Source organism: Paramormyrops kingsleyae, chromosome 6 (genome assembly GCF_048594095.1).
Source record: "Paramormyrops kingsleyae isolate MSU_618 chromosome 6, PKINGS_0.4, whole genome shotgun sequence".
NCBI lineage: Eukaryota > Metazoa > Chordata > Actinopteri > Osteoglossiformes > Mormyridae > Paramormyrops > Paramormyrops kingsleyae.
In genome coordinates, this window is record NC_132802.1 from 16,300,823 (window position 1) to 16,314,654 (window position 13,832).

General features: G+C 48.7%; 1 protein-coding gene across 2 annotated transcripts; it reads right to left on the reverse strand.

Moving 5' to 3' along the window:
- Positions 1 to 1,096: 1,096 nt before the first annotated feature.
- dtx2 (deltex 2, E3 ubiquitin ligase) lies at positions 1,097 to 13,189 on the reverse strand. Of its 2 annotated transcripts, XM_023833093.2 has the most exons (9): positions 12,257 to 13,189; positions 11,128 to 11,707; positions 9,402 to 9,460; positions 7,335 to 7,469; positions 5,765 to 5,826; positions 4,728 to 4,886; positions 4,472 to 4,633; positions 4,298 to 4,387; positions 1,097 to 2,188 (listed from the first exon to the last, which is right to left on the reverse strand). In XM_023833093.2, exons 1-9 carry the CDS (start codon positions 12,567 to 12,569, stop codon positions 1,943 to 1,945), a joined length of 1,806 nt encoding a protein of 601 aa, XP_023688861.1. In that variant the 5' UTR covers positions 12,570 to 13,189; the 3' UTR covers positions 1,097 to 1,942. The 2 variants fall into 2 exon arrangements, with proteins under 2 accessions (XP_023688861.1, XP_023688862.1); XM_023833094.2 differs by lacking the exon at positions 7,335 to 7,469.
- Positions 13,190 to 13,832: the final 643 nt, after the last annotated feature.

Here is a 13,832-nt window from a genome sequence, read left to right on the forward strand (position 1 = left end):
GTACACACCACAACTGCCAAGTAATATAGCAGTTCTGTCTTAACCTAGCGATCCAGAGCTTCTTTAAATTAATACATCTTGAGATTAAATTTTCCACCACCAAGTGACAGAACATGACAGCATCTGAGAGCACTTTATATCTTAGCCCGTGATTTCCCAGTCATGAGGTGGCTATGGGTTTTCATCACAGTTTACTACATTTAAAACGTAAGCGAGACACATCTATCAGAGACACCTGCTCTGAACAGATTGCAGGAAATATGTCGATCTGGTACATGAGCCAGTGGTTTGTGTAGAGCTGAGCTTTTTAGTCAAAACGCAGGGCACAGTTGGACAAGCTGAAAAGCATTCCGATCACCATTCACATGATCTCTAAATGCAAATTAATTCCGCTTCACATCTTCTTCCACAATCTGTAATATGATGCTACGTTTAACAAATTTAAATTCAATTAGCTTCCTCCACCGACCAAGGACATCAATATTTTGTCCAGTGTACGACCCATAAATCATGTACTTTAAGATGACAATAGATACTCTGATAGGACAGTGGTTAAAGGAAGCTTCAGTTTCATTCGCACTACACAACAAAATACCTAAATAAGCAGGAAAGACATCCATTTAGTTGCCCCGCTTAAAATAACTAGTTTGAAGACCTCAGATGTCCAAGTTGCATCAGCAAACAAGGTTACTGTCTCTTGACAAGTACTTTCAATAACAGGCATTTCAGGTGCAGTGCAAAGTCCTTATTTTAATAAAATCATTGATCTATTGTGTCACATCTACAAAGCACAGATGTAAAAACACCAGCATTCATTGAAAGTTAGGCCTGCACGATATAGGGTAAGCGAGAGGTGGGCAGAGGGTACAGAATCCCGTGCCGGACCCACTCGCTCCCATGCAGCAGCCCCAAAGGGCCATGCGGCGGCAGCGCGAGCCGGCGGTGTCCCTCCCACTCAGAGCGTCTGGCAAGCTGCTGGCTGAAAGCTTCCTAATTTATCCTGCGATTAAGACATAAATTGAAAATGTGATATGAGGGGGGATAAAAAAAGACCATGACCATGTACTGATGAACGATTATAGAAAGAGATAGAAAATAGGTCACACATTCAAAGACTTTAATGCTGTACAGTATATTTACTCATCATGACAAACTAAAAACCAAAATCATACTAATGGAATAATACAATAGCTCAGCTCCATTTCCTTAAACTGAAAACAGAAATTTGTAATACAATTGTATTTTCTAAGAGCAATTACCATGCTGCTTAATTTAATTTCAAGGGAGAAGAAAAAACCCATAGAAACCATATAAATGAAAAACATAGCGCAGGCTTGATCAGGTCTGCTTATTGTTGCCTAGTTGCATTAAGGGCGCGGATTTATCGCGGACGCGCAGCGTGCTGCGGACGACCACGAGAGCTGCGCAAAATCATGCATTTATTAAAGTCAGGCTAAAATTACAACATTTATACATATAACTAGAAAATGCCACCCGAGATACCTTTCTTTGGATCGTGTAATTTTCTGTATAATTTTAAGAAACAGAGTCTGAACTGTGAAACCATAACAGGGGTGATATTGAACCTAAAAAGTCAACATGGAAGAAGCAAAGAAGAGCAGGACAAAAAGAAAAGAAAAATGAAGTATATACAAGAGGCTTTAGAGAGATGTGGAAGGGGGAAGATTGACGACATTGATTTTCCACTAAGAAAATAAATGTTAAATAAGAGTTTCTAGAAATCGAAAAATAAATCTGAATTTAACAAGGCAATCCCCAAACCTTTTACTCCTATTATAATAATCAAAAAGAAACAAACAAGCTTTGAACGCCATCATTTTTCCGTCTCATACTAAAGCGTTAGTGTCTCACGCGTTGGGGGGTTGGCGCCCCCCCTGCCACAGTCCGCTTAGTGTTCACAGGTGGGGGCTCGTGCACAGCCTCACGAGCCCTGTTCCAGCCCTCCTTGGTTCAGGCAGTCCTCGGTCACCCCCTGGGACGCCAGTTCCGACAGCACATTGTCCAGGTAGTTGGGGTCGGGGTAGCCATGGCCCGAGACATTGGACATCATCTCCGTCTTGTGGTGAATCTCATTCCACACCACGGTGTCGGGCTCACCAGTGGTGCTGGAGGTGCCCACCGTGAAGATCAGCCTCCGGCTCCAGGCCACCTTCAGGAGCTCCAGGACCTGTTGAGCAGAGATGCGGAGGCCACCATGTTGTCAGAGAGTGTGTCACCACTTCAACGTCTGCTGAACCTTGACGAAAACACAGGCATGGGAGACCCTGTCGTATTGGAGGGCGGTACACTGGTGTCAGTCATTACTGGTGTGATTGTCCGCCATGATATGGATTTGCACTACACCCTTAACACCATGGTAAGTCAACAGCCTAATTAATAAAAAAAAAAAAAAACATTTTATTTTCTTCAAAGCTTCAGTGGTAGTCTGAATACTTGTCCTTATATAGTACATGTAACCGGTTTATCTGTGTTGTGTGAATTTTCTATTAAACACAGCAAGTAGCGATAGAAAAATTAAAAGAGAAAAAAATAGATTTTATGTAATTACACACATTAAACAAATAACCTTGTTACACATGTATAGTGGCAAATTATAAAGTAAAACATATTGGCTAAATCAGCATATATGATAACATCAAAAGCATTGCAAACCCTACAGATTATTTACAAGGTAATAAAACTGTTACATACATGTAACTGCGTGTGTGAACTAAAAATCTCTCTGTAGCCAGCTTACCAAAGTTGACAACCCAGTTAATATATTGTGATTTCTTTGTTTTTAATTTACATAGACAGGACATTCTACTTCTCCCAAAACTTAATACCGTGATATACCGTAACTGTCCAAAAATGGAATAATACCATGATAATAATTTTAGGTCATATTGCCCAACCCTAACCCTGTTGTATCCAGGAGGGACACCGACCGCAATGGCTGAAGCGTGACAGTGACTGCTCTGCAGTCCTGCAGGGACACCGGCCGCAATGGCTGAAGCGTGACAGTGACTGCTCTGCAGTCCTGCAGGGACACCGGCCGCAGTGGCTGAAGCGTGACAGTGACTGCTCTGCAGTCCTGCAGGGACACCGGCCGCAATGGCTGAAGCGTGACAGTGACTGCTCTGCAGTCCTGCAGGGACACCGGCCACAATGGCTGAAGCGTGACAGTGACTGCTCTGCAGTCCTGCAGGGACACCGGCCGCAAAGGCTGAAGCGTGACAGTGACTGCTCTGCAGTCCTGCAGGGACACCGGCCGCAATGGCTGAAGCGTGACAGTGACTGCTCTGCAGTCCTGCAGGGACACCGGCCGCAAAGGCTGAAGCGTGACAGTGACTGCTCTGCAGTCCTGCAGGGACACCGGCCGCAATGGCTGAAGCGTGACGGTGACTGCTCTGCAGTCCTGTAGGGACACCGGCCGCAATGGCTGAAGCGTGACAGTGACTGCTCTGCAGTCCTGCAGGGACACCGGCCGCAAAGGCTGAAGCGTGACAGTGACTGCTCTGCAGTCCTGCAGGGACACCGGCCGCAATGGCTGAAGCGTGACGGTGACTGCTCTGCAGTCCTGCAGAGACACCGGCCGCAATGGCTGAAGCGTGACTGTGACTGCTCTGCAGTCCTGCAGGGACACCGGCCGCAAAGGCTGAAGCGTGACAGTGACTGCTCTGCAGTCCTGCAGGGACACCGGCCGCAATGGCTGAAGCGTGACAGTGACTGCTCTGCAGTCCTGTAGGGACACCGGCCGCAATGGCTGAAGCGTGACAGTGACTGCTCTGCAGTCCTGTAGGGACACCGGCCGCAATGGCTGAAGCGTGACAGTGACTGCTCTGCAGTCCTGTAGGGACACCGGCCGCAATGGCTGAAGCGTGACAGTGACTGCTCTGCAGTCCTGCAGGGACACCGGCCGCAATGGCTGAAGCGTGACAGTGACTGCTCTGCAGTCCTGCAGGGACACCGGCCGCAATGGCTGAAGCGTGACAGTGACTGCTCTGCAGTCCTGCAGGGACACCGGCCGCAATGGCTGAAGCGTGACAGTGACTGCTCTGCAGTGACTGTTTGTGGCCAACAGGGGGCCACCAAACCTCAGGGGGTAATGCAAGTTCATGGGGGTAAACACTGCTGCTGGCTGTACCTGCAAAATGACATCCTTCCACCAAGGCAGGTCTAGCAGGTTGACCGCTGCTGCTGGAAACTGAATCCTGTTATATGGCCGTTTAAGCTCTCTAACTCGCATCTTTCGAATCAGCCACACAGTGGCCTCCTTCTAAGCCTCAGCACATACCTTCCGGCCCTTTTCGTTGTCTGGGAGGAAGCAGAGGCGTGGAAATCCCCGGCAGGTGTAGGGCTGACCCGGATTTGGATGCTCCGGACCCTGCAGGCAGCGAGAATTCAGCCACAAGGCCCCACCCAAGACAACAGACACAGCCACACAGGAACAGGCCCAAGCCGCCCCCACCTGTATCCCAGGCGGGATGCTGTAGATGATCTGGATGGTGCCGCAGTCGGGGTGGCCAGGCAGCGGCTGGGAAATGCTGTAGATCTCCATCTTGCCCTTAGGCTGGGTTCCTGTTTTCTCCCCATAGATTGTCTTGCATGATGGGCACTGAAGACTTCCATCCTAAAGCAGGAGCACAGAGCTCGCATCAGCTCCGATGCCCCTAGAGGCCGAATGGGGCGAAGACGGCAGAGGTGCGGCCAAATACAAAACACACCTTGGTTCCGTTGTTGTACATGGCCAGCATGCAGAGCAGGTGGAGGGAGTGCCCGCACTTGGTGAACTTGCCCACGCTGTTGGGTGCTATGTCCTGGTCATCGGGGGCATCGTCATAGCCGGAGGGGCCAGACAGTCGCTCCATACAAATGATGCAGTCCTGGAACCGGGGGGGGGGGGAGCGGCGTCATGTTCAGCTCTAACACTGCGAAAAATCACCGAGTCTAGCATGGTCTGACGATGAGGTTCCGACCTCTGATAAATTGGAGGTGGGCTTTACTCCTCTGTGGAACCTGATCATGGTGTAAACTGGGGCGGATTTCTCATTTCAGAACACCAACCCCCCCCCAGTCCCCTCAGATGTTTCATAAACTAGTCACCAAGCGGAGTTAGATCATAGTGAATTAGATGGTTAGGAGAACAGGCTGCTTCATTATCTCCTAAATAAGAAATGTTTCTCTCATATTTAGCATAGTGACTGTTTGTGGCCAACAGAGGGCAAAACCTCAGTGGCCCCACAGAAATGTGTGGTTTGCAATGGTGTAACTGTTCTGAAGGCAAGACCGAAACCGCGATACAAACGTTCACAGCCCACTGGCACGACTGCAAGTGCTGTTAAGCTCTCATCACATTACTAATCTCACAAAACTCATTTTGCATTTCACGATTAACACTAGAACAAGTAAATCCTGAAATTATTCTATTTAAAAGACAAGCTGTATATTCTGTAAATAATGCACATTAGACCTATTTTATTGCAGTTAGAGTATGGAATAGTCTTCCTGTTAGTGTAGCGCAAGCTAAAACCCTGGGTTCCTTTAAATCGGAGCTAGATAAAATTTTAACAACTCTGAGCTATTAGTTAAGTTCCCCCCAAACGAGCTCGATGGGCCGAATGGCCTCCTCTCGTTTGTAAATGTCTTATGTTCTAACTGCTTGTCACATGACTTGTTTTACTCTTATTATGGAGCGAAGTCTATCCAGGAGGAGGCATTAAGAGAGGAAGTCATCACAGTACCTGCAAACACACACACCTACCTCTTCTGGGGGAACAGTCACTCTCTCCATGTACTTCTGGATCACATCAACTGGTTTAAGCTCTGGAGAAATTAAGATTAAATAAGCTGGTCACATGATATCACGACATAAAGAAAGATCAAGGTCAATAGCAACTCCACAGCTCCCACAAATCAAAAGGTAAGCTCCGTAACACTCAAACTAATATTCAAAATAAACACTGCCAACATTTATCTACAGCTAAAACTGCACCAAAATAGGAGCAGAGAGGTTACTGCTATTACTACAAGTCTAGTTATGAAAAAGAAAAACAAAAAATAAATAAAAACTTTTTTTATGCATGGCAAAGAGGGTCAGTCAAAGGAAAAATGCTCACTAGGGAAACCTAAAAGAGGACGGAACTCAGACTATTAGCTCAAAATGCTTTTATTTCAAAACATTTTCCTTATATCTGGAAAGTATTCACAGCGCAGATTTCTGAGGAAAAAAAAATAATTTAATCCATTTTGGAATAAGACTGCAACATAACAAAATGTGGAAAAAGCGATGCGCTGTGAATACTTTCCAACTGCAGTACTGAAGGCTAGTTATGGGGGGGTGGCAGGAATGGGGCTCATGGTGCTTTTTAATCGCCCAACAATTTAACATCAACATACTATGAAAAAAACAAGATCAGACATCTAGGGATATATATGTGTCCATAGCGGCAGCCGACATCTGATAAGCAGCTGGAAGATGGATGGATACCGTTGAAGAGAAACACACACAGACCCCAAACACTGAGACAGGGGCCATTTCCCTAATTACAGCAGAAAACAAAAAATGTTCACCTTTAAAGAATCTGAGAAGTGACAGAACAAAAACAGCGTAGTGCTGGACAGCCTGCGGAAGCATGCAGAAAGACCAAACCCAAGGCGATGCGGAGACGTGCGTTCATGCACACGGAGACAAAAAAAAAAGGATTGAGAAATGTTTGGCCTTTGCAGGAAAGGGCTGACATTCTGCAGGAGGCGGGTCCGGTCTAAGGCTTCTCAGAGCAAACAAACACCAAGGCTGGAACGGATCAGTCATTGGTAAATTCTTATGCGGATCAATGGGACGTGTTGACCATCAGACTCGATGCTACAGCTCAGCCTCTGCGAGTCAAGATCCTTAAAATTACCAACCGGTGCTTTTTGGATCCAAATAAACCAGAGGCCTAATCAAACGGCCTGTCTAAACATAAAGTTCAAAGCAATTTTACATACAAAAACACTAAGAGAAAGTGCCTCAGGATACATGCTAAAAGCTCTTTATCTGCATTTCAGCTGTTCTGCGGGTGATGGAAATGACAGGATGTGAGGCAGCAACAGCAGCTGTGCACAATCTCACTGAGGTGCAGAAAGCGAAACTCACACAGAGCTGCATCACGATCAGTTGTGTGCGGAGATATATATGTAAGAGACCTCTGACATGGCACAAACCTAAAGGCATTTCCAGTAAAGCCGGACCACTATGCTGAGAGCAGAGATCCTAAGCAAGGGGCCAGGCCAGAGCACGCGGGGGACACCAGAGGCAGAGAGGCGGTGTGGGCCCGACAGGGCGGAGCTACCTTTCCTGTGTCTCTTTGCCCTCCTAACGTCGGCGTGCACTTTGGCGGGCCGGCCCGGGGCCTGCTGCGGGGGGAGGGGGGCGCTTGTGAGGCGAACTCCAATTCCGGCCGCCGACATCAAAATGGAAGCCATGCCTGGAGGAGCCAATGCCAGCGGAGGCATGCGGGGAGGGTGGGTGGGTGGTTGGGTGGGTGGGAAGAGGAGAGACCCAGCTGATGAATGATATGGGGCAACAGAAAGACCGAGCAGGGGCTAGGGGGCCGACAAGGGGACACAAAGCCGACAGCACCTCACCGCATTCCCCACAAGGAGGCCCTAACATGACAGCACAACAACACAGTTACTGGAGAATGTGTGAAAATCAGGCTCATGAGTCAATGCGATTCTTTCATATCAAGCACAATCCCAATAGGACTGAACAAAACTACTCCAAGCATAATTCACTAGTCCTTCACTTGCCATGAGGAACTCAATGAATTTGGCTCTGGAAGGGCGTCTCCATAACAAACCCTGTCCAGCGGTGATTTTCCTTAGGGTTTAATCCCGGACCACTGACACATCTGAATAAGATTCCCCCCAACCCCTAAGGCAGTGTTTCACAGCATGCTCCTCAGTCCACATTTTTTGCTCCCTCCCAGCTTCCAGGGAGCAAAAATGTGGATTGTCTGGGGGGTCCCCATGGTCTGGGCTGGGATCACTGACCGAGGTCACCTCCATTCAGGAGGTCCAGCCAACCAAAGACCTGCAGTCAACAGCAGACCAAAACAAATAAATAATAATCCCCCTTAGCATCCAAAACTAGTATCAGGTCTCTATCACAGAGCCACAGACATCAAAAATTACATTAAAAACAAGGGCCGAATTCCCACAAAGAAGTGGGGATGCGTCTGTGAGCAACACGGTTACAGTGTCACAGACAAGCAAAGACTGTCATCACATGCAATATTTCCTAATTCAGTGTTTCCCAACCTGGTCCCCCTGGGACCCAAACACTGTCCACATGTTTGCTTCCTCCCAGCAAAACCGTGGACTGTCCGCAGGTCACCGAGGACTGGACTAGGAAACACTGATCTAATCCTCTGCCAAACACTGAAAGGTAACCTGAAGTAACCTTAACACTGTGACAAGCTCAGGGTCAGTTGCTACATCTGTCATTTAAAAAAGTCCCAGAAATAACCACAGAGTACGGAAAAACCTGACAGTACCAGAGAGATGAAATAAACAAAAGATATCCAGTGAAAAACAACATCCTTCTGAATGTGCAGCCAAGACTTCTATTCCCAGGAAAAAAAGGCATATTTCAAAAAAAGTAGCGAGGAACAAGGAAAAACCTCTCAGCTGCACACTCTGAACACCTACACTCACCTAACCTCTCAGCTGCACACACTGAACACCTACACTCACCTAACCTCTCAGCTGCACACACTGAACACCTACACTCACCTAACCTCTCAGCTGCACACACTGAACACCTACACTCACCTAACCTCTCAGCTGCACACACTGAACACCTACACTCACTTAACCTCTCAGCTGCACACACTGAACACCTACACTCACCTAACCTCTCAGCTGCACAAACTGAACACCTACACTCACCTAACCTCTCAGCTGCACAAACTGAACACCTACACTCATATATACACACAGTGCCTGGCGTCATCACATACATCCGAGTATAAAGTGTAAACACTAACCCGAGGTCAGCAAATAAACTGCAGAAGGTTTGGAGAGATTTGCAGAGAACATTAATCTGAATACCATAATGGACTAGAGCAACAAAACGGTGCGACTTGAGAAACATCACCCTCTGGAACTTCATGTGAGGGGTAATATCAGGGAATGGAGGACTATGGCACATAAAAATCAACCAAGTACCAGACAGCTGGGAGAGAATGAGCCACACAGAGGGCATATTCACAAGCCCCGGCACACGGCACAGCCTATGAGAAGAATGACGACAGTGTGGACGGACTGATACTGCAAACCTGCATGACATGGCAATATGGTCACTGGTATGAGAGGAGTTTTTCTGCCCAGACTTTCACCTGGGTCAGGGTTAGTACCTGCCAGAGCCGAACTCACACTGGTGGATCCGTTCATCTGCACGGGGACAGAGGGGACACTGAAGGACAAAAAGAAAAACAGAAAGACGAGGGCCATTAATGAGAAGCAGGAAAGCCGGCAGCCGATGCAGGAAGCTGCTGAGTGTCTCACTGTGCAGCCCTGCTGTCGGCTCCACAATCCCCCCCTTTCCCATTCACTACACTACTCAGCTACAGCCTCTGCAGGAAGCTGGGGGGGTGGGGGCACAGGGCTGCCGGGGATGCTCAGCCCCTCCAGAGGCGGGCACACCACTACCATGATCGTTAATAAATGATCCGCATTAACTCAAGCCAGCTGGCCGAGCATGTGCTTGTCTGCCAGGCTATAATTACTCCACCCCCGGTTTTCTGACCATCGACCCGTTTGGAGGATGGGAAACAATGAGCCAAAAGCAGCACTTCCTCATCAGTCCACACCGTCATTGTCCTGGCGCCTTTCCTGCAGTTGTCCTTCATCACAGCGCTGGCGTGCGGGATGACCTGGCCACACAAACACACTTCCTGCCCTCTCCCAGACAACAGATCCTGTTTTCATTTTCAAAGGCATCTTGAATGCAATTGGTTGCTGGCCCACACATGACACACAGCAGCAGCCATCACGACACCCTTTGTCCCGACAACCATAAAAGCATCATCTTCATTTTCCAGCGTGAGAAGCAGACGAGCGCAGCCAAGATTTACACCTACACCGTTTAAGGTACAAAAGGTTTTGAGATCAAATCAAGTTCATTCATACCAGATAAACTCTTTCAAAATCAGAGACAAAGATTAAAAACATTCATTTAATTTAGATGTGAAATAAACCAAAGTGGTGGCTTGAAGCAGCTCCTCCTGTTTATGATTGTTAGGATGCCACATTAAATAGAGGCGTTTACACACCCCCAAATACCGAGTCCACTGACACAATAACCCAAATCACACATTATCTTTTACAAACAGCCACAGCAATTTCACCACTCACTCAGAACTTAAGGAAAAATCACCATTAAGTACAACTCATATTTAAAACGTGACTCCTCCCCTTTTACCAAGAACAAAACACATACTCATGCACGAATGAAAATTTGATTTCATGGACACCCCCCTTTCAGCTGCTAACAGATATACAGAGAGTTAAGCTCAAAACTAAGGGAATTCAGCCTGAAGGAAAAACCCTGGAATGGTTTAAATACTGAAAATCAAAGTCATTGTGTGTTAAAGCTTTACTGATGGTTTCAATTTACAGGCCATGTTGAGACACACAGAGTCACTAGAGAAGCTTGTTTGGCATGATTTTATGTTTTTAGGGACTTTGACGAATCTTAAGTGTTGCTTAACTTTTCAACATCCTTAGGATTTCTATATCCAAAAATAAAGCTATCAGAAAAAGACTGTGGGTGAAATGTAACAAGTATAAACCGAATGCAGCACGTTCAGCCTATACTCATTGTTTTCACATCCTGTTTAAAATGGGTCAGCTGTTGCAATGCAAGGGCAAAATGTACAGCTACAAATAAAGCCTCTCTTGTGCTGTGGACTTTGGAGAAACAGAACCGAAACAGAAAGCTGGAGGCTGACTGCGATGCAATGTGAATGATAGTGACTGTTAAAAATGCTACTAACACCCAGAGAAAGGAACAGTTTTACTCTCAAGTTCGGTGACCTTATGACAGTGAAGGCGACGGGCACTGCGCTGTGGTAACTGTACCTCAGGCTGGTGGCACTGGTGGAAGACGACTGGCAGGAGGTGACCGGCGGGGACCAGGGCCCCGCCCAGGACGTGCCACCTACAGAGTGTGGCCTGCGGGGGTAGGGAGAGTACATGGAGGGGGGGCCACCAGCCGGCACTCGCACAGGGCCCGGGGGGGCGGTGCGGTGCCCCTGGCCCGCAGAGAAGGAGTGGCGCGAGCGGCTGGGGATGGGCCCAGTGCCGCTGCCACCAGCACCCAGGCACTGCTGACAGGAGCAGGCCGGCCCAGAGTGGATGACGGAGCCGGGGCTCTGGGTTGCCAGCGGGTAGGGCTGACCCGCACGCCGCCGCACCTGCCGCCTGTATCCAGACCCCTTGTTCACCTGGGCCAGGGCGCGCAGGTCTACCATGTAGTTGTAGCCGTGAGGAGCCAGGTCAGCAGTGCTCTGCCGGGCCTGGTAGCTGTGCTCCAGCAGCAGCAGCGTGCGCGTCTCGTACGGCGTCCAGCCGCCCTCGTCATTCGCCCACTCCCAGTACATGCCGCTGCCCAGGGCAGAGGACTGCGGGAAAAGGCTGCGGCGCACCGCGCGGATCTTTCCTGCGGGGAGAGACAGCGTTGGCCTTAGGACCACATACAGTGCAAAAGAGGACATGTCAACCACGCTTCTGGGCCCCACGGCAGAGTCCCAATACTGTCTATGCGCCATACGCAGGCAATTAATGTACATCAGCACACAGAAACTTCAGTTTGACGCAGAGTGTGTGGCTTTAATAAGATCTTGCGTGTGGAGATGTTTGAACTTCCTTTTGAAGGTCTATGGACATACAAATCCATCTGAGAGACAGACCCCCCCCCCCATGTGTGATTTAGGTAATTTCCAATAATAAACTGCTACAGTGAGTGCTAGGCAACACACCCTGTCTATTTAAAGACTGTCAGTGGGATCTTGCAGTCTGGACTGCCCCAAAGTTGCTGGTAAACAACCTGCACCACGGCAAGTTTTCAGCCAGCAAGATTCTGATTCACCTAGTTAATTTAGTTATATGCAGGTTATCGCCAGATAATCCGGTTTAGCATGAAATGTAAACGTCAAAATGCATCTTAAGAGCGGACAGTCCACCCGTTAACCGTCTGTATGGGACTTACCCGTGTCCTGGCGGAACTGCTTGAGGCTGGGGATGTCGATTATGTACGGGGCCAGGCTGGGGTCCACCTGGCCCAAGGAGATGCTGGTGGAGGCGTGTCCCGCGGCCCGGAGGCCCCGCTGGTTCAGAAGGCACTGCTCGATGTAGCAGCTCACCTGGCCGCTATACGGCCGCCAGTAGCCCTGGTCGTCCTGCCACTCCCATACGGCCACGGCAACCTGCGACTGTCCTGTTGGCCCGGAGCCGGCGGGGGGGTGCGGCGAACCGTTCCACGACCCGCTATCACCCGGTGCGAAGCCGGAGGCGGCGGCCATGTCTGCGGCCACCGACTTGCCGCTACTCGGATCTCTGCAAAGATGCGACGCAGGCCGTACAGTGCCGGCGTCGGTCCCACACGGAACAGGGAGCCATGCGACTCGGCTGGACGAGAGGCAACAACCGATCGGTCCGGCCAACTTAAGTACCAGCCCCGCGTTTATCTATCCGATCCACCTTTTTACCCGTCCATAACGGGGCTGCTGGCTTCCTCGCCTTCCACAGTAGCGAACTAACTAGTCGGTCTGGTAATCATAACCCGGGGCAGTCAGGCTAGGAAGGCTGTTTAACGACCGAGCGGAGGAAGAGCCTCGGCCCAGCACGTTTAGAGCTTAAAACGGGCAGCCCGCGGCAGCCTTTCCGGGGGATTATGCGGGAGGAGTCGCCCGAACCACGTCGCAAAGAGTGAGCCAGTGCCTGTAGGCAGCCGCACACGACGCGCCCTCAACCTTAAATCAGCAGGCGTCCAGCGATGCTCGCCTTTCGCACTCCGATGTACGACACGCCGCCGTCATTTTTAAAAAGCGTCGCTGCTCAGACACCTTCCGGGATGGAGAAGGCGACAGACCGCGGCTCGCTCATCCGGCTCGTCTCGGTTACGCGCAGGCGACATGAATCGCGCTACGCAACGTCCCGTGCGACGTGCGCGATGCATTGGGAGTTGTAGTCCATCGCTGTTTCGGGAGTCCGCGGCCATATTTGACGCTGAAGGAGCAGTTGTACATGGCTTTAAAATCAGTGCTTTCGGGTCATTAGATCCTAAACGTGTTTATATCATTTGTACCTGTTATTAAACAACATAAATTCTTCTGTAATGGTTTTAATCAAATCGTTTAATAATTGCACACATGTTCTGCTAGCAAAACACTGAATTTACAGTATATGCACATTATATGCAATAGTACATAGCAATACTTAAATATTAATATTGATATAAATAAGAATTATGAATTCGTTATTGAAAGAAGCCCCATCTGCAAAGGCATTAAGGTAAAAAATCATGGCATCAGTAATAAAATGTTTGTAGCCTATACATCAAAACCCATTCAAACTTTCAACAACTCATCCCAGACAGGGTTGCGTGGGCTATAAACAGCAGATAGTATCAGTAAACCCTGGACAGGATGCCAGTCCACACCCACAAAAAATATGGACAGTTTAGAAATGCCAGTTATCTTTACTGCAGGAATTCAAACTGTGGGAGGAAAGCAATACTGGTTTCCAGTAGGTGAGAGTCAGTTTTACATTAACATTATTTAGTG

What these genes read in the sequence shown, in the direction of transcription:
- dtx2 (XM_023833093.2), bottom strand. Translation starts at nt 12,569, where the DNA reads ATGGCCGCCGCCTCCGGCTTCGCACCGGGTGATAGCGGGTCGTGGAAC. An exon ending in TGACTGTTCCCCCAGAAGAG is followed by an intron (nt 4,887 to 5,764) that starts GTAGGTGTGTGT and finishes CCCCGGTTCCAG; the next exon opens with GACTGCATCATTTGTATGGA. An exon ending in TGTACAACAACGGAACCAAG is followed by an intron (nt 4,634 to 4,727) that starts GTGTGTTTTGTA and finishes CTCCTGCTTTAG; the next exon opens with GATGGAAGTCTTCAGTGCCC.